Source organism: Solanum tuberosum, unplaced genomic scaffold, assembly GCF_000226075.1.
Source record: "Solanum tuberosum cultivar DM 1-3 516 R44 unplaced genomic scaffold, SolTub_3.0 scf00630, whole genome shotgun sequence".
Taxonomy (NCBI): domain Eukaryota; kingdom Viridiplantae; phylum Streptophyta; class Magnoliopsida; order Solanales; family Solanaceae; genus Solanum; species Solanum tuberosum.
The window spans coordinates 131,453-152,437 of record NW_006239566.1 but is presented as its reverse complement, the minus strand read 5'-3'; the positions used below and the strand labels follow the sequence as shown (position 1 = coordinate 152,437).

The 20,985-nt window shown below is 33.2% G+C and overlaps 2 protein-coding genes across 2 annotated transcripts; one reads left to right on the top strand and one right to left on the bottom strand.

The window, feature by feature from the left end:
* Positions 1-1,968: 1,968 nt before the first annotated feature.
* LOC102579091 (peptidyl-prolyl cis-trans isomerase Pin1-like) lies at positions 1,969-7,508 on the bottom strand. Its single transcript, XM_006366505.2, has 2 exons — positions 7,019-7,508; positions 1,969-2,392 (listed from the first exon to the last, which is right to left on the bottom strand). The coding sequence occupies exons 1-2, from the start codon at positions 7,275-7,277 to the stop codon at positions 2,268-2,270; spliced, it is 384 nt and encodes a 127-aa protein (XP_006366567.1). The 5' UTR covers positions 7,278-7,508; the 3' UTR covers positions 1,969-2,267.
* Positions 7,509-9,767: 2,259 nt separating this feature from the next.
* LOC102578763 (small nuclear ribonucleoprotein SmD3b-like) lies at positions 9,768-16,124 on the top strand. The gene is made up of 5 exons (XM_006366504.2): positions 9,768-10,036; positions 14,856-14,908; positions 14,990-15,056; positions 15,142-15,198; positions 15,799-16,124. The coding sequence occupies exons 1-5, from the start codon at positions 9,878-9,880 to the stop codon at positions 15,859-15,861; spliced, it is 399 nt and encodes a 132-aa protein (XP_006366566.1). The 5' UTR covers positions 9,768-9,877; the 3' UTR covers positions 15,862-16,124.
* The last annotated feature ends 4,861 nt before the right edge of the window (positions 16,125-20,985 follow it).

The following is a 20,985-nucleotide window of genomic DNA, read 5'->3' as shown; positions in this document are numbered from 1 at the left end:
CAGAAAGTCTTCTATTTGAATTTAGTTAATTATGTTTCTTGTATGGACGTGATGTCTCACTTTACTTCGGAGTGTTGTTGTTCGAGACTTTTTTGTCTCCTCTTTAACATATAATGTTGTTCTTTATAACTTCTTGGAATTTAGAAAATTTCGTTACTTTTGACAAACTATTTCCTTTGAGATTTTCATAGACTTTTTCCTTATACTTAAAATCTCTCTATGACTCATAATTTTTTGTATAACAAAAATAAAATTTTAAAAATATAGCACTTTAAGATTTTTGAGGAACGTTTTGCCTGAAGATAAAATATTCTTGACAATGTAGTGTATGTATTGAAAATATGAATATTATCAAATGATCATTCAATCCCGTGTGAAGCACCGATAATTTACCAAATAATATTATAAAAGAAAAACTTGTGAATAATATGCTCGCTCAAGAAGAATTAGAAAGTGTCATAACTTCCCGTTTACCTTTTGGGAGCAATCAAAATTCATGATGAGTAGTAAAATTTGAATAATTGTGATTATTATTTTTTAAGTCTAAATATTTGGTGAATTACGACAACATAAATTAAACTAATTCAATTGTCCTTAGCTATATACATGGTAATAAGATTGAAGTTGTAATATATATATATATATATAATTCAAATTTGATTTAAAAATGGATACCTAATTTGTTTATAGATTTTTATGTATAAATTTTGTTGTAGAAGTATTTTGAATATTATAAAGTAGGGAAAAAGGTCTGAAATATATTCGAACTTTGACCGAAATTGTTATAACAATACCAAACTTTGAAAAGAACCTTTTACCCCTGCACTATTTAATAGTGTATTTTAATGGTATTTATGCGTCCACGTGGATATCATAAATATTTCATCATTATAAATAGTAACGTGTCCACGTGAACACATATATACCTTTAAAATACACTATTAAATAATGCAGAGGGGTAAAAGGTCCTCCATAAAATTTGATATCGTAACAACAATTTCGGCCAAAGTTGAAGTATTTTTCAAACCCTTTTTCCTATAAAATATCTAGAGAGAAAAAAGTTGTATGACAAAAAGGTCTAATTTTAAAGTATACTTTTCAAAGTATTAGAAAAAAGTAAAAAGAGAAATTTTGAAGAGGAAATGTATATATTTTTTATTTTTATATCTATAAATGGTAAAGTTTGATTGATGTGCTTTTATGATTCTACTAAAAATGTGACATATGAAGAGTAAAATATATATTTGATGGAATAAAAATATAGAACTAAAATAAAGAATCTAGTGGAAAACAATACATTTACCACTTGATTAGTCCTCAAAAATGTGTATCTCTTCATTCAGAGTTGAGCAATGAAATAAAGAATGATTCATATTCAACTTTAAACAGAACATATAGAAGCTTAATTTGGCTTCAAACTATTCAGTTTAACCGAAATTATATTTTACGAAACCAAAAATCAAATCAAAAATTAAAAAGTTACAGAATTTAAACAAAATACGTTCAAATAATCGAATTGAATAAATTGAATCTTTTAATTCAATCAACTTTTCGGTTCAAACCTAATTGTGGGCCCCCTAGTTCTCATCCCATCAGGCTTCCCTAGAATACATACATGTAAATATCTTAAATATTTATTTTCTTACGTAAAACATAAAAAATAAAAAAACTACTTAGAATTTCAAGAAAATATTTTTCTTTAATACCAAGCTAACGACTTAGTTTATTAGGCTGAAGATACCTCAATCATTTTATCATATCTCAACCATCTGTAATTTTTTTCTACATAAGGTTTTCTAATAGTGTTCTACAAATTTCTAATGACAGATATATCAAAATAAATTTTTGGGGATTGCCGATGATTCCACCTATTTTTATAACAAATAGCTATGGAATAAGGATGACTAGTGGTGTTCACGGGTAGGTTTGGGTCGGTTACGACTATAGAGAAGCTTGTAAGAAAGAGAAAACACATCAAAAGCAAGCATAAACACACAAAATTAGGTCAAAAGGTTCTGGCAAATATAAAACATGCCCAAAAGTACCAACTGAAAGAAAACCAAATAACCAAACACATGTCTTTCCTTTTTCTTTTTTTTTTCTTCTGGTTTTCTTAAATATTCACCACAACCTCAGGGAATAGAAGGGCGTAAGAAAAAATATCCTTGGTGTGATCTTCTAATAGTCCATAAGTATCAATATGAGCATTTTCTGGGTGAGTATTGCACCACTCAGGTAATCATTCTTCCGCAAGTATCACATTCACATTATGCCGTTCTCAAGATGATATGAACACCACTCTCAGTTTCCACGATGTCACTTATCTCGCCAACTTTTAGAGCAAAAGTTGCTTCTTCAAAAGGTTTCTGCATCTGACCTTTGCCAAATGAACCTGAAAGTGAATTCTTCAGAGGTTAGTATAACTTGCTAACCAGGACAAGTATTTCCAATGCACAAAAGATCATTAACAAACCAGAACTCATTGTTGTTCAAGAAACTAAGGAAATGTGCATGTCCATTAAAACCATTGGCGATAAAAGCCTTTACTCACATCCTTTTGGTGTTATATAGCAGTGTATGTGCTTGTTTAGTAGATTGTGCTGCAACCTATGCAACAGCTACTGATTCAGAAATCAGAACTATATATTTCTTTTATAAGTATATATGATGATTCAGAAATAAGTTATCCACCAAGAAGCAAAGTTACAAATTTGTGGCCTCTAGGAAGCCATAAGAACCCAAAGAAGTGAGGCATTATCAACACTTGCAATGATCTTAGTTGACCGATTCTGAGCTGCTTAATCGGGCAAATGGCAATATGTTATAGAGAAAACTACTATACAAAATTTGAGATGGTGAATCTGGATATGATTTTTTCCTTTTCTTTTTTGACAAATGTGAATAATTCATTTGCCATCTTTCAAACATACAGTTGGTAAGAACAAATGTATCAGATTGCTCTATTCCGCATCTCTAGAAGCTCAAAGCCTTTCAATGTTAGATTTATATCCAAAGAATCACTTCACTAGGCAGGGAATGCTAGTTTCTAATAAACCCTCATAGGAATCATAGAAACATGTTAGAGCCTGTTTGGATTGACTTATTTTAGGTGCTTTTAAACCAAAATAGTTTTTTAAGCTAAAATAACAAAAATAAGCCAAAAGCCAATCCAAACGGGCTCTTAATCCTTAGTCGCAATGACTTTTTTAAAATGCCTCTTTTTTTAAAGCAGCACACTAACCCAACAAACACACTACAAGAATCAAAATGGAACCATTAGGAAAGGGACCTGGATTAGGTCACAATGAGACCATTAGTATGTTAAATTTTCCTGTTTATGCATATGAAGGAAATACCAATTTGTCTCAAAAAAATTTTAAAAAAATGAAATACCAATTTGTCTATCGATTCATTATGATTTTAAACTTAAGACTGTAAGTGCAATCAAAAAGGAAGTCACAGGATGTTGATGGAGTAATTTAAGCCCCACTGTTAACTCAGTTTGTTGCTTCTCTTTCAAAGGAAATGGCTATATTGGGCAAAATATTTTAGAATCCAGTGCATGCAAAATCAGGACTTCCAATAGCAATCAAGTTTTTAGTTAAAACAGCTAATTGCCAAAGTGTCCAGATATAACAAACTGTGGAAGTTTTCCTGAACCTCAGACATACTATGCTGTAGGCAGAGTGAAAAAATTACAGCATAATTCGTGGTTTCAAGCTTTTAGCCAGCTAGAAAATCTAGGAAATTGCAGCGGAAGTCTGTGCATGAAGAAAGAGAGAATTTCATGACACCAAACTATATAAACTGTCAGACAAGGAATAGAAGTTATGCCACAATTCTGATTTACTGTACAGTTCCCCAGGAAACAAGATTAACTAAGACAGCATCCCTGATGCGTAGCAAAAAAGAGTGCTTATTCATCAAATAAAACTGCAGCATGAACACACATTAAAGTTTAAACAGAACTCTGCAATCATGAAGTTGGCAGCAGCTTGCTATGAACATTGAAATACATTCAATTGATAACTCTTTCATCTTGATTGCTGGATTTTCAATCCTTGTGAGGATAAGATTAATACTCCCTCAATTCCATTTTGTATTACCACCTTATTCTTGTATTATGTTTCTACAGATATTGACCTATTTTCTAGTGACAAAATCACAACCTTCAAATATTTAAACATATGAGAGTTATTGCTTTGCATTATCTTACACTTACAATGACCTCCTTACCTTATGACATTTTCACCTGTTATTTAAACATATTTCTAAGAAACTCAAATGAAATAATTTGTGCAAATTTCTTCTTTTAATTGCCACATTATTCAAACAAAATCTACGGAAAAACATTTGAATACATCTAAAAGCTGCAGGAGTCTTAAGACAGAACCTTTTATAAAAAAAAGAAACCTTTTTCTTAAAAAAAGAGACATAAGACATAGAACCACAAAATAAAGTATTTTAATGACACATAAACTAAGGAGAGTTCAAAAATATTTAGAACACTTGAAATACTAAGATATGAAAGGTATTATAATTTATAGCTCCACACATGGAGATGAACCGCATAAAACCAAACAGAGCCTTAAGAATGAGCTCAAAAACCATTATCTCCAGATTTCACACAGTTTATCATTGAACTTTGCCAACAAACACATAGCAGACAAGATACTGAAGAACATGAGGTACTGAGCATTTAGAAGCAATAGATGATTCATGAAAGACAGGAAATGTCATTCCTTTAAGATCATGTTTTATCAGAAACAACCAATGCTAACATACTTAATGAAGAAAAGAGGGAGGTAGAAGAGGAAGCAAAGTATATGTATAGCTCTTGTGGCTTCCCCACCTCGTCATTTTGTTAGTTTCTAACAAAGTTGGAAAAAGATATTTATCGAGAAGCATAAGACTGTCTGGCCAGAGAGTGATGATTATCCTGCTCCCAAGAATATAGATAAGGTAGATGGGCAGAATTGAACAATAAAAAATCAACTGGAACTGCTTTTTGCGTGCAAGAGAGACGAGGCGTACAGACTTAGGCCCTAAATATCAAATGACTCGAGTAGAATCCATCAATTCACAGTTGCTTGTCTTCATTTCATTCATCAATCCTTCAGTAGGAATCAGTAGACAGGCTCTATGAAGCAGAACGTGCCTATGTTAAGAAAAAAGTGAGATACTGTGGTATAGTTGCATTTAAGTTCATTTATTCCTCGAAGAAGGCCACCTAGATTCTGATTAGGAGACTTCCTAAGGAGGATTTTAGATCAGACCAATCTGCTAGTGTGTCAGTCTTTCCTTTAGAAAGGGTTTTATTCTTTTTGGTTGGAGATTTGTGCATGACAATTGACAGTGCAAGGATAGGTTTGAGATTTAGAGAACCACAAAATAATGTCTTATAAGACAACTTGAGTATTGAAATGAAATTAGCCATGGAACTTCAACTTCAGGAGACAATTAATGACTGGGAAGTGATGGGGCAGAATTTCTCAACATTGTTGGAAATTTTAATGGACTCCAGATAAATGAGAATGTGTTATGGTGGAAAGGTGACAGTAGAGGCGTATTTAAAGTAGGGCCAGCTTACAGGTTGATGGAGCAACCAAGTCAACAGAACCCAATTTGGCCATGCAAATAAATTTGGAAGTGCAGAATTCCTTATAAAGTGCCATGCCTCACATGGCTGCTGGCTAAGGAAGTTACTCTGACGCAGGATAATGTAATGAAAAGGGGGATAACATTATGCTCTAGATGTTCCCTATGTGGGGAAAGCTCAGAAACTGTAAGCCATCTATTTCAATACTGCAAATATACTCAACAGTTATGGAGGGTGTTGTTTAGTCTCGAAGGCATTTCCTGGACGATGCCTAGGAGAGTCACTAAAGCTCTAAAAACATGGGAGAAAGCAGGTGTACATGCTAAAGACAGAGCTAGATGGAGAATTATCCCTGCTTCAATATGATGGGCAATCTGGAAAGAGAGGAATTCTAGGTGTTTTGAGAGCATAGAGAATATAGTGCATAAAGTTAAACTTAACTGCATTTTGGTATGTTTTTGGTGTAACCAATTATACTCAAATGATGTCTCTATAATTGATGTTTAGACTCAATATAGAGTTATAGACATAGAACAGTGAATTTTGGAGTTCATTTGTATATAAGGTTTCAGTAAGACTCAATATAGAGTTATAGACATAGAACAGTGAATTTTGGAGTTCATTTGTATATAAGGTTTCAGTACAGCCCTGTAGTGATATAATACAAAGTTAACAAGTTTAAAAAAAAATGAGTCTGGGATGGAGGTATAGTTATTCGTGTTGTTTGCATTAGTTCTTATGGGGAAGTACACAAGAAAAAGACAGGGATCTGATTCAGAATATAATGGCAGGGGCACTGTGGAGGACAAGAAAAGGAAAGAATGTGGTGTCCAACTTTGCCCTCTACAGCTAAGTATAAACTGCAGAGAACAATATTACACAAGGAGAATGAGGATCTCTAAAGTCTAAATATATGTCATCATGGAGCTCAAAGAATGAGTTTGACTTTTTTCTCTTTGCAATTTTTCATGACAAGTTCTTCTTTTGATAAGCAAAAAGTCTATTGTAGGAATTTCACGAATGCATGACCGGCCATGACAATTTAGGAAACTAAATCAACCAAGTCAAAACACACAAATATTACTTTTCCTTAGGAGTAACTGAACTAAAAGAATCATCACTTGCGTCTACAGATGACCCTACTAAGAATGAATTAACTCAGATATACTACTTGATCATGAAGCCTTAAGCAAGTATATATGACACTATAACTATTTACAAAGTCCAACAGTTCTCCTTGACTACAAACAAGCTTTCTCATATAATTTCGACTACTGTTATTTTTTCTCACCAATTTTGTTTATAATTTATTTTAGTTAAAAAAAAAACCATACTTCGCGCACAATAAGACATAAACAGGAGCGCAGAAAAGTGAAAAGCGGAAGCAAAAGGGGCTGCGGGAGTTTAGGGTTTACTGACCGAGATCACCGCCGCGTTTGGCTGAGCTGCAGTGAGAATGAGTGGCGGCTATATCCTGGAACTTGGCTTTGCCGGAGACAATGTCTTCACGGATAGATTTCAGCTGAGAAACGGCAGCTTCTTTGGTGGTGTTGGAGATAACACGGCCTTCCGGATCCTTCCAGGAGAACTTGCGACGAGACTCCTGATGCTTAATGAGTATATGAGACGCCTTCACTTTGTCTCCGCCGGCGCCGGAGCGGGAAGATGATGAGGGCATTTTGGACTTTTTCTTGTGCTTATCCGGCGGTCGATCTGCAGAAGAGATCGATGTCTTCTTCCTCTTCCGATCCGACTCTATTTTTACAGATTTGATATACGATTTTGCAAAGGGTGGAAGCTGAGAATTGCAGAGTATTTGGGGTTTCTCTATGCTGTTGTCTGATTCTTGACAAGGTTTTGGGGAATCGCAAATACCAGTAGATATAGTTTTTTTTTTTATTCAAAGCAAATTCGTAGTGTTATAGTTTATAGAATGTATTAATAATATTATATTGCGTAAATTAGGATGTTGATATGAATATATGAGTATAAAATTAGAAATTAAGATATTCGAGCAAAGATGTGAGTGGCTTTAATGATGGATAAGATGAGAAAAGCGAGACTGAGATGATCTTGGATACGAGGGTACGAAGGTTGCAGATTATGCTAGAAGATTAATATGTAGTTGAGTGTTCTCGTGTTTCCCGAAAGGTTTAGGCTTAGTGATATCTGTCATAGTAGTAGCTTTATTTTTACAAAAAAAAAGAAGACTATTAGGAGTAATACTTTATGTGAAAAGATATGGATAATTTTGAGTCTTAAGGCGTTCGATTTTTCGATTTGATTTGATTAAACTTCGATTCGGTTCTTCAATTTTTGGTTTTAGAAAAGTGTGCACCATATAGCAAACCAAACTAATTTGATTTGGTTCAATTTTTTCTACTCTGCGTCGATTTAGTTCGGGGTTTTAAATTGATTTTTCGGTGTGAATAAAAAAATAAATTAATGAGGACAAAACTAAAGTATAAGATACTTAAAAGTTTAAAAGTATGTTGAGGAATGATGTGTCTTGCCAATGAGACACTTACCGTGCTAACTAAAAGGCTATATTTATCTTTGATCAGGGGCGGAGCTACAGCCTGATAAGGGTGTGCACGTGAACACCCTTCGTCGAAAAATCACACTGTTTACGTAAGTAAAAAATTATTAAATACAAATATATAATTCATGTTGCACAACCTTAACATTAAAAGAGCCTTTGGCGCAGTGGAAAGGGTGTTCAAAAGGAATGCTGAGGTTGCCAGTTCGAATCTTGTTGCTATTATTTTACTTCTTTTGTTTGTCAAAATCACACAATCCTTTGTGGGTCCACCTAATCTCAAGTTACTCTTGCAAATTAAAGTTATAATTTACTTTCTTATTTAGGAGTCATTACATATTATTTATTTTATATTTATTTTCTCCATTTCAATTTATATGACATTGATAATTATTGTGCTTTATATTATTTTTTTATTTAATTTTTAAATATATAAATATATAAATTTTGTTTCAAAAGCTATTATTTTAGAATTCACGGTCTAAGTTTAAAAATTTGAATCTCAAAATTTTAAGTGTGCTACATAAATTGAAAAAGGAAAAATAATAAATTTAACTCAAACCTTAGTTTGGATATATATATTTGTAAATATAAAATAATAGTTTAAATGAGTTTCTACTTAAAGAATTAGAAAAGAAGGTTATATGCAATTACATTTCTCCATTTCCTCTAAGTAGGTCATCCGGAGGTTTGAAAAAAATAATTCATAAGGGGTTAATTTTTTCATAGTTTCATAATTGAATTTGGAGATTTGGAACTTTTAATTAGAATTTTCACACATTTTCTATTAGAATAAAAGAAATTTAATATACATACATTGAAATAAAAAAAGTAGCATAGTCGATAGGTTGAAAAGTAACCTTAAATTTAAGTAAAAATTAATAAATTTTTTTTGAATATGTGTATGTGTTCAATAAAATCTCGACCCATTCATTATAAAACTATTATTTCAATTGATATAACTTATCATGTATTTTTGAAAGCAAACCAAATTAGAGATTTTTTTTTCAGACGTTGTGTTTAGTGGAATTTTTTTTATTGACGATGTTGATAGTAAAGTCGTTAGGTAGAACAAGATGGATATAAATCCATACCAGAAAATTTTGTTCGTTGCCTTCAAAAAAATTGCACACCCTTCATAAAAAGTCTAGCTCCGCCACTGTCTTTGATAAGAACATTGTGCCTCCAACTACTTCTCGATAAAAATAAGAACGAAGACAAATTCCTTTACATAACGTACATTGATAAAAATCTGTTTTGGTTTCTCTTGGGAATTAATATTTGAAGTTAACTATTGAATTGTATTTGTGCATGAATGATTTAATTGTTAGTTGATTTTTTTATAAAAAATATTTTAATAAAAGTTCGGTTCTTCGGTGCACCGAAGTTCTGAGACCCTTACATTGAAGACCCAAACTATTGAAAAAATAACATTGACATCAAACCGAAAAATCAAAACCAATAAACCGAATAAGTCTGGTTCGATTCGATTTTTTAATTTTCCGATATTTATGCCCACCTACTTAAGGCAATGATAAGGGCAATTTTGGTCTTTTTTTTTCAACAAAAGAAAAGAAAAGCTTAAGAACCGTTAGATCAAACTCGATCCATCGGCAGAGGAGCTGGAAGAATTTGCCCTAAAGTTTTATTAATAAGTTGGCGGCACTCTACTTGTTTGATTTCTCGATACAGATTCACAATTTTGTGGTAGCATTAGGTTTTTGGAAGAAAGTACAGCGATGAGTCGGAGCTTAGGCATACCGGTGAAACTTCTACACGAGGCAACAGGGCATATAGTGACTGTAGAGATGAAAAGCGGCGAGCTTTATAGAGGAAGTATGGTCGAGTGCGAGGACAACTGGAATTGCCAGCTCGAAACCATCACTTACACTGCTAAAGTATGGATTTCTCCTTTTAGGTTAACTTTTTGTCAATGCCGTGTTTGCTGTTCCTATATTCTAAAACCCTAGTTCTTGTAATTTCACGTGATTCCGATTTATTCTGCATTCAGATGGAAAAATTAGGTGTTGATCATGCTAAACTAGAGAATTTAAGTTAATCTCTTGTTTTCTGTTAAATGTATGTTGTGTTCAAATGAAGGATTGTGTTGTGCTTTTAAGTGTATTTACTGCCAAACAACTCTATTTTATGAAAATGAAAAACCTTTTGGTTTGTTTGGTTTATTGAAATATTTTCTGTTTCTTTCTTCGAGAAATGCATGATTTTTTTAATCCTTTCACACTGCAATTATTGGAAAAGTTGTTGGTATAAATAGCTCTCCGGATGATCTCCAATCATCTTCCATTAGCTAAACAGAAGCAGAAACTTTCAATGCATATGTTTTTTATTGTTCAAATCATTTTTATTGATTACCAGCCATAAGAGAATACTGGAAAGTGTTTACAAGGATAACATCATGACTAGTCGTGTAATGAGCTAAGAATTCCACCATGGCTTCTTCAGTGCTTAGTTTGGCACTTGAAATAAATCATCTGTTAAACCTATCTGATTTTAGTAATGAGAGCCTTTGGATGTCAAGTAGAGATGGAGCCGTGGAAGTGGGACAAGTAGACAGTAGTTAGGCTGTTGCAGGATCTTTTCTCAAGGTAAATGTAGAAAATAATCTGGTGCTCCTCCTTCTGTCAATTCCATGTAAACTGATGAGCTTCTCCTTACTCCTATGATAAACAAATCTCGAGAAAAAAGGCATGAAATAGAGTTAGAGCTGAGATGTTATTTCATTCTATTCTGTGATGGTGCCTTAAAAAAATATTTCATGGTGGGGAAAGATGCCCATACTGGAGGTTGTCAGGGGCGTATTGGTTGTTAAGAGATAAAGGGAGGGATGCAGGGGAGAGAGTAAGGGCAGGATAGATGGGTTTAAGTTTGTATCTAGCTACCTATTAATGATAATAACCCCCATGCTCTCATTATAACAAAAAAACAACTTCCAAGCTTTGTTTTCCAAGATTTTTCAGGAACTTGATCCCTTTATTAATGAACAGATTTTCCAAAATCCTCGCTTTTCCTGGCAAAGGATAGCTGAAGACAAGGAGAAGTCTACAAAATACTACCAAAATTTCCTTTCTCTTTAGATTATCAAATATTCCATTACAATTTCAAAAAAAAAAATTAATTATATGAGGGCTTTGATATACCATAAAACTTTTGCTTACCAAAATCTAATATTTGATACTGTATTGCCCATGGTCAGCAGGTTAATTTAGACCAAGATAGTGGGGAGACACTAGAATAGCAGTTTTTTTTCTCCTCTTTTTCATATGGTGGAATGTAAGTCAGCTCGCACACACCCCAACTAATCACTTATCCCATCCAGGTACCTGCTATCTCCGTGTGCACAGATCACTTAACTTTTTGTCTTTTGTCGAGATTTGCACCTTGTTAACTCATGATCCTTCTTAGTTTCATTGGTCGTTAGGTCACCCTTTTATAGTTTGATTGAATAGTGGCTAAAATTGCTCCAATCACAACTTTTTCTAGTCATATGGGTCTTAAAAAGTCATTAGCCGAACTTGCAGTCCACAAGGCTAAAGTACATGCTAACACAAATCATTTCGCATCACACTCGAGGAAATGAATTCCAACACAACCCAACCATGAAAACACGGATTTTCATGAAAAAAAAGTCTCAGATACCTCACAATAATGGTATAAATTCAACCAGTGGATTTCATAGGAGCTCTGCAAGTATTTCTGTTCTTTTGTTTTTTGTGTAACTAACACTTTTGGAGGTGGCCAACATAGCTCTTAATGCTGAGGAGTACAGAGTTATCAGTTTCTAAATAATGAATATAACTAGATCTTAGTCCTAAACAATAAGGGCACATTTAATAGAAATTTCTCCACCACCTTTCATATCCATTTATTTATTTTATGATCAAGATATCCCAGAGGGTCATTGGTACATTGTTTGAAACTCGCTGTATCATTGGTCCATCCCTCTATCCTTCTCCCACTCAAATACTAGCCCTTTTGTCTGCAACATGATTGAAGCCGGTGATGTGCACCTAACCTACACATCACATGTTGCGGTCTTACCTAGCGCAAAGCCATATGACCCCCTTCCATATCCATTTATAACAATGGGACATATCCTATTGTAAATAATTAATACATAAATGACAACACAAAACTAGTAAAGGTTCGTATATCTAACTTCTAGTTTTTGAGGTTTTTGTTATTTATTTGACTTTCTGATGTTCTATTTGATTAACTGTGTATTCCTGGTAGTAAAGGTGCTAAGAAGAGGTTAAGAATTTGTGACATTTTGCTGTCATGTTTTTGTTGCATTTCCAGTTTGTGGTTCTCAAGTTTGGAGCCAAATGGATTAGATGGGTGAAATTCTGCATAAGCACAGTCAAGTTTTCTATTTTAGTTAATAGAACTCCTAGTGGTTTCTTTTCATTTCGAAGGGGACTGAGACAAGGTGACCCCCTGTCACCCTTTTTATTCATCTTAGCAATGGAAGGTTTGAGTAACCTAATTCACACAGCAAAGAGGAAGGGTTGGGTAAGGGGCTTTAGGGTGGACAGCAGTGCACAAAATGGCTTGGAGATTACACATCTGCAATATGCAGATGATACCCTTATTTTTTGTGAAGCAATGACAGAGCAAATGTTGATCCTAAGAGTAATATTCATCATCTTTGAAGCAGTCTCTGGATTACATATCAATTGGGGGAAGAGTTTCATTTATCCCATAAATGAAGTGGCTCAGGTGGAGGGTCTGGCAGGGGTTTTGGGTGGTAGGGTAGGGGAACTACCAACCATATACCTAGGTATGCCATTGGGGGGGAAGAGCAAATCAATAGGGATCTGGAATGGAGCGATAGAAAAATGCGAAAAGAAGCTTACCAACTGGAAGAGCCAATATCTGTCTAGGGGAGGTAGATTAACCATGGTTAATAGTGTCCTAGATGCAATACCCCAGCACCAGACAATGCCATACAGAGGATAGATGCTTTGAGAAGAAGTTTTTTTTGGCAGGGAAATGAAGATAAAAAGAAGTTTCATCTAGTCAAATGGGAAGAGGTCATAAAAATAAGAAAGAGGGGGGACTAGGGATCAGGAACATGAAGAAACAAAACAAAAGCCTAATGCTAAAATGGCTTTGGAAGTTTATGTCAGGAGAGAATATGCAATGGAGAGAGGTGATCAAGGCAAAATATGAAATGGAGAATAGGTGGATGACAAAGATGGTAACTACACCATATGGATGTGGTATCTGGAGATCAATAAGAAATCTTTGGCCTCTGTTTCTTTCTAGAATCAGATTCCAGGTGGGTAATGGAATGAAGGTGTCATTTTGGGAGGACAGATGGATAGCCCAAAGAACCCTGAAACAATTATTCCCAGACTTATATACACTAAGCCTTCAACAAAATGCAACTGTGGCTGAAATGTGGACAGGACAGGGGTGGAACTTACATCTTAGGAGGAATCTAAATGATTGGGAGATGGGGAACATAGTGGCCTTCCATGATACAATGGCACAATTTAGCAATTTGACTAGGGAAGAAGACAAGGTTGTGTGGAAGATTGGTAGCAAAGGGGTTTTCAGTGTCAAGTCAGCTTACAAAGATCTTAATCAATCAAATTCAAATGATAGGATGGAGCTATGGCCATGGCGGATGATATGGAGACCTAAAATCCCATACAAGGTAAACTGTTTCACATGGTTACTAGCAAAGGAAGCAGTGCTGACACAAGAGAATATAAAGAAGAGGAAGTTCCAACTATGCTCAAGATGCTATCTGTGTGAGGAACAGGAAGAGACAGTCAACCATCTCTTTTTGCATTGCAAATGGACAGATCAATTATGGAGAATATTCAGCAGCCTTAGAAAGATCACTTGGGTGAAACCAAGAAACATAGCACAACTCCTAAATTGTTGGATCAATATTGGCAATACTACAATTAAGGAGGAGAGATGGAGGATTGTCCCAGCATGTATATGGTGGACAGTATGGAAAGAAAGGAATCAAAGATGTTTTGAGGGCAAGAAGAACAATGTGCAGAATTTCAAGATGAATTGTATAGCTCTTTATTATTTTTGGTGTAAACAGAAAGTCTTAGTACAGGCAGAAGAACTTTTTGATGTTTTAGACTATTTGTGACAAAAAGCATAGATGGAGTCAGTCTAGTTTGTAATACTTTTGGGAGAGGGGCTACTTTGATGTAGTATACCTGTGGATAAATAGAAGAAAAAGTTACCATTCTCAAAAAAAAAAAAGTTCACCCGTTTTTAGTGTCTTCACTTCCAATTTCTTGTGGGGTGCAACTTGCTCTCCATTGCATTAGCATAACAGGTGAACAATACTATGGTCTTACACTGCTGTCCCTGTACTTGATATTTTTCTTAACGTTGTCTGTGAGGAAAATGATCACGATATATCATAAAGCATCCAAATCTTATTGAACTTTTGCCAAAGAAAAAGAGTGATTTTTGCAATCCTTGAGTTGAAGCTTCCTATGGATAGTTGATGATATTTGGTAAACAAATAATTAGCCGGGAAAAGCCAATTTAGCAATACGTCATTTGTTTTGCATTTGTTACTGCATGACTGATATTGGACAAATAATTCAGCTTCTAAGCTGTAATAGCTTCTTTCTCCAGTTACTCATAGAAAAAGAAATGTAGGTTTCAGTATAGGACCTTCCTTCTATGGGCTATTTTAAAATGTTTTTTGTTCTGCAGGATGGGAGGGTGTCACAACTGGAACATGTTTTTATCAGAGGCAGTAAAGTCAGGTATATAAAATTATTGATTCTTATTGCATGGTTTTTGGCTGTTTCCTGGTAAAAGCATAACTGAACTTTAATTTCTACCAGGTTCATGATAATTCCAGATATGCTTAAGAATGCTCCCATGTTCAAGCGTCTAGAAGCTAGAATTAAGGTACTTCACTGAAGCATATGTTTGTTTTATCCTTATTCTTCATTTATTTGAAGTGTTTCACTTATGTTTAATTTCACTTTTAAAGGGCAAAGGTTCATCACTTGGTGTTGGACGGGGACGTGCTATGGCAATGCGAGCTAAAGTGAGTGTTGCTTCTATTCCTTCTACTTATTTTTTTCTGTTTGAGGCCAACTACTGAAACTTAACCACATACTATCTCTTGTAGAATTTAGGTATATGCTGTTAATTTGCTTCTTTTTTTTGCACTTCCTTAAAAAAAACAAAAACAATTGCTTTATTTTTGCAAAATGGTGGGGCCATTATCCATGTTTGGTTCAAAAAAAGGAGGGAGATTTGAATGGGGGGTGGGGTAGTTGACGGTAAAAGGGAGAGGGGAGGTGAGATTGATTGATTTACTTCTACTATGTTCCTTACTTCTACTTATTTATCTCTTGGTTCTTCCAATTTAAGAAAGTTGTCAACTCCTGATACATTTACTTCTACCCTCTATTTCACCGAAATTATAAAAGAGTCTGTTGTTGGTTGCTTTAGATTTTGGGAGTTGTGATCCTCCCAAGAACTCAAGTGGGATTTCTCATCCGCCTGGAAAGGATGTTATGTAGAATTGCTACTAAAAAAAAATAGGAGGATGTCATGAAGTATTTGTTGTGTTTTAGCTAGCCAAGAATTGAACTTGTAGTGAAGAAATGAAATGTACCTGATTATTATATCTCGTTTGCAGGCTCAGGCAACAGGTCGTGGAGCAGCACCTGGTCGGGGTGTTGTACCCCCTGTAAGAAGGTGATTGACCCATGCAGGATTTCATATGATCTGGTTTTGAGATATCTTATGTTTATTGTATTGGCATACACTTCTGTTCCCTTGTAATCTAAGAAGTAAGGAACACTTGGTTTAGAATTTCAACTTCCTGGTCTAAGATACGACTTGAGAGAAGCTGATAAATTGAGTGACTTTCGGATGGTTGGTCTAGTTGCTCTTAAAACATTTATTGAGTCATGAGTATTTTGATGTGTCTCAGTTTAGTGAATGTCCACAAGTCTCTATGAATACTACAACTCATCTCGTTGGGAAAAGTCCCCCAACGATACCAACAATTGTATACAACACTTGTGTATGTAAAACCTACCGATAACCAATTAACCCCCATCTCAGCAAATTAATCATTTAGAAATTCCAAGGAGATTGGCATGCTTAACTTCATTTAAGAATGGCTTCAATTTGATAGTAGTATAGTACTTTTTAGAAAAAAGGTTGCTTGACAAGTAGATAACTAAAAGAATAGAGTACATGATTGGCATTGGAATCATTTTCAAACATCATTTTTGTACAAGCTTCTCACCCAACATTTTTGTATAAGCTCTTGATCAGAAGGAATGATTTAACAACCCCTTGAATGCAGGATAATTTTCCAACATTTCAATTTTTACTTAATAGACATAAGGAATATGAAATTCCACTTAAAAAAACTTTAACCATCAACCATACTTTACAACACTATTATTTTCCCATCAACTATACTTTACAACACTTGTAGTAAAATAACGATATGATAGAGCAAATGACGTTATTGATAGAGTCGAGGAATGAAATCCTCAATGTCCTTCACAATGGTCTTCTGCGTAGCTAAGTCTTAGAATTCTTTCGAAAGAAGTTCCTCCATATACGAGGCAATTACAAAACCTCATGTAACCAATTCCTTACATGCCAAAAGTAGTCAGCTAATTCATTTGGAAACTTGTTGGATATAAACTGATATAACACATCTAATATGTGGTGTTCACATAAATTAAAAACTGATGGAGAAAGCAATATGACATATTTGGAATAGCATTGAATGTGAATTATACCACAGACATTATATAATGAGTTTACCTTTCCCTTCCATTCAAAATCAAAAAAATTGCAAAAGGGCTCCAACAAGAGTAGTTCGTTATGTAATGATGTGAAAGTTTAATGGGGAGCTGGATAGCCAATACTTACAGCAACTCACTCTATGATGAGTAGTTAATGTTAACCAGTATTTTCAAGTTCTTGTGTCATTTTTCATTTCAATACTTTTTCTCCTTCCACCATCAATAATTCATAGACCATGCCTTTATTTATGTTATCTTATTATCTGCTTATTTCATTTTAGTATAGGAATATGTCACCACAACAATCTGATTCACCAGATAATTAATAATTGGGCGGGGCACTCTGGTTTTCGCTGCTTGAATATTGGGGGTTAACATATCTTTAAAGGAGGGCGTTGAATCAATACATGTTGTGTTCATCAATTTTAATGGCTATTAAAAAGAATCAAAAGTTTTTTACTTTGAGAAACTATAAAGGATCAACTACGGAATTTGCCAATTTTATTATATTACGTTGTTAATTCTTTACTTCAATAATGTTGATGAAGTAAAATATGCATAACCGAGGAATGGAAAATACAAATGTATTTTTGGTAAACAAGCTCATAATTTAATTGTAGAGTCCAACTTACCTTCTACTACTTGGAGTAGAGTTAGGTTTGTTTAAATTGTAAGTACTATATAATTATAGCGTAGAAACAAAAAAAAGAAAAAACCTATCACCAACATGGATGGCCTCCCCCATTTGCCTGGAGATATTGTCAACTCCATCTTCTTTAAGCTTGATGTGAAATCTCTTACACGATTCAAAAGTTGCTGCAAATTATGGCATTGTTAATTTTATCCTGCCAGTTCTACATACAGGAACACACAAATTTGAAATTGTGTCAACGGGAGCATTATCAATTACACGATTATATTTTTCCATCTAACAGATGAAAAAGTTTACTTTAATACCAGTGCCAAGTACACGTAGGGGGAAACAACCAACATTGCATGCATTGACTCTTAAGTTTTCAAGAAGAATGAGTGTTAATATTCACTACCTATTTAAATACATTCTTCTTTCATTTCAGAGGAAGAAAAAAAAAGAACAAGAACAGAAAATTAGAAGAGGGAAAATCATAACTTCTAAAAGAAAAAAAAAATTCATCTTTGGTGGTCTTTGGGAGTTCAATTAAGTTTTGCTTTCATCATTGTTTTGTTATCATCTCTTTAGTGGTATATCTCTTTCTTTACATTTTGCAATGTAACTTCAAAAAATAATGAAGCATGTTTATTATTTTTGATTAAATTATTATGTTTAGTTTATTTGAATTAGTTAAATATGTTATGATACTTAATATGATTATGTTTCATTGTTAATTGTATATTTGTGTTTTATTATTAAACTATGTGTTAATTCTATCTTTATCATTATGAAGTGATACATAACTTTATTAGAATTAGTTAAATTATGTTTTGTTATTATTATATATTTGTGTTCTATTATTAACTAAGTATTAATTCTATCTTTATCATTATAAAGTGATACATAACTTTATTGGAATCAGTTAAATTATGTTTTGTTGTTATTATATATTTGTGGAGAAAACAACCAAATACCCCCTCAACCTATTACCCAATTCTCAACTACACACTTATACTTTACGGGGATCCTATTACCCCCCTAAAGTATTTTAAACACAGATATTGACACCCCTTAAAATGTCACCCCCAAATCTTTGTTGCTAAGTGTAATACACACCTATTTTTTCAGTCAATTTTTTTTTTAAAAAATCATCACCAAAATACATTAGCTGTTTTTCAGTTTTTCTCCACCATTCCATTCATCGTCCTAAATCATCCCCTTTTCCTCCATTGTTCCCAAATGTCTCATCTTCTCCACTCCACCTCCATCTCCATCACATCCATCCTCCTACGTCTTTCTTCTATCTTTTCGATTATTTATTTACACAATTTTTTTTTGTTATTGTTGAATTCAATAAATTTGACATGAATGTTGAATCTTTTTACTATGGTATTTTACTGCCATTATGGTCTAGTTCTGCATCCGTTGCTTTTGTTTTGATAGATTTGAAGATGAAAATTTTCTTGCCAAATTTCAAATTCTAATACCCACTTTCAATTTCAATCAAGAAACTCACAAATTTCAAATTCTAAAACCCACTTTCAGTTCCAATCAAGAAACTCGGGTTGCTACAATAATCGAAAAGATTTCTCTAGCGGAAGCTGTAATATCATTTTTCAATGTCGGATTGAGAGTATTTTCCATTGATGTGAAAAAATTAAAGGATTATCGTTAACTTTCTTTTAGTTATATTGTCTATTTTTAGGAAAGATTTGAAGGGGTTGGTCATGAAATAGTTCATTGTGGATTTAAAGTGAAAAAATGAAAAATAAAATGTTGTATAGGTGCTTGCCATGGCAGCCATGACAAAATTTAATTGCAGAGGTGTAAATGTTGAAGGAGGGAAATGGTTAGAGAGAGAGAGTATGTGATTGTAATTAATTAAATTTATTAATTAATTATATTGAATTCAATTAAAAAATGACACTTGTTTAATCATTTAATTTTGACTTATTTATTAGTCTTACACTTGCCTTCAGGAAAGTGAACACACTTGCTGTGCCATATCAATACTTAAGGGTGTCAATATCTCTGTTTAAAATACTTCAAAGGGTTAATGGGACCTCCGTAAAGTATTGGTGTGTAGTTGAAAATTGGTTAATAGGTTGAGAGGGTATTTGGTTGTTCTCTATATTTGTGTTATATTATTAAACTAGGTGTTAATTATATATTTATCATTATGAAGTTGATACATAACCTATGCTTTTGCTAAAAAAAAAACCAACAATCTCAAAGTCTTTTTTTTTTTTTTTAGTTTCTGGTCATTTTAAGAAAAGAAAAAAAAAGAGGTTGTTTTTGCAAAAAAAAAAAAAAAAAAATGTAAATCTGGTCATTTTTACAAAAAATGTAAATTTGATCATTTTTGCAAAAAATGAAAATTTGATCATTTTATAAATTCTGTTTTTTTTCCTCTTAAATAAATATATGAAATGGTTATTGAAACAAAAATACAAAATCGGCTAACTTTGGTTAGTAATTTAACTATTAGATAAAATTAGCTATTTTTGCAATTTTCTTTCAAAAGAGCATATGACCATTTTGTGTAAAACTGAATATTTTACTAAAGTGGTCATTTTTTGAAATTATATAAAAAATAAAATAAAATTAGTATATCACTACTTGCTTTAAAATGAGCTTAGTCATTATTATTATTTTTTTCTTTTTGTTGTTATCGTCAAGTAGTGATACTTAATATTTATTTGATTCTTTTTTTTTTAAATCGTTAATAACTTTTAGCAATTTGCAAAAAAAAAACAAATTTTTTTTTCGTATCTACATGTTGCAACAAGTTCATTTCTTTTATTAATTCTTTTTCTCATTATTAAATAAATTTTGACTCATTAATTATCAGTATTTTTAAAAATAAATAAATATATATATTAAATACCACAATGTGTTCGATTACGATCCTTGGTGTGTATTTTTTCTAAAAAAATGGTCTTCTGTGCGGTTAAGCTCGTAGGCCAATCATTTTTTTATTAAAAAAAATAAAATTTAGTAACTAACACAAATTTATTTTTTTATCCAAAATTATTTTAGCCAAACATGAGTTAATTAAGTGACTGTGCTAGAACCACGGGACTCGGGGGTGCCTCACACCTTCCCTCCGATCAATAGAATTTTTTACCAAATCTTTATTTTCGTAGACTAAAAATAAAAAATAAAAATTTTCCTCTTTTAAATTAGGAATTATCAGGTGACTTGAAACATCTAAAAAACCCAATTTCAAGTGGCGACTAAGAATTTTTTTTTTTTTTTAAAAAAGCCGTTATATCCTTAACAATTGTAAAAAAGGAAAGTGATGTGACAGATCTGGCGACTCCGCTGGTGAGTTTCTTTAGAATTCGAGCTTTGTACATTGACTATATTTGGTTATTTTAATTATTTGGATAATTTTTTTTATTTGTTGGCTAATTGCGCTATT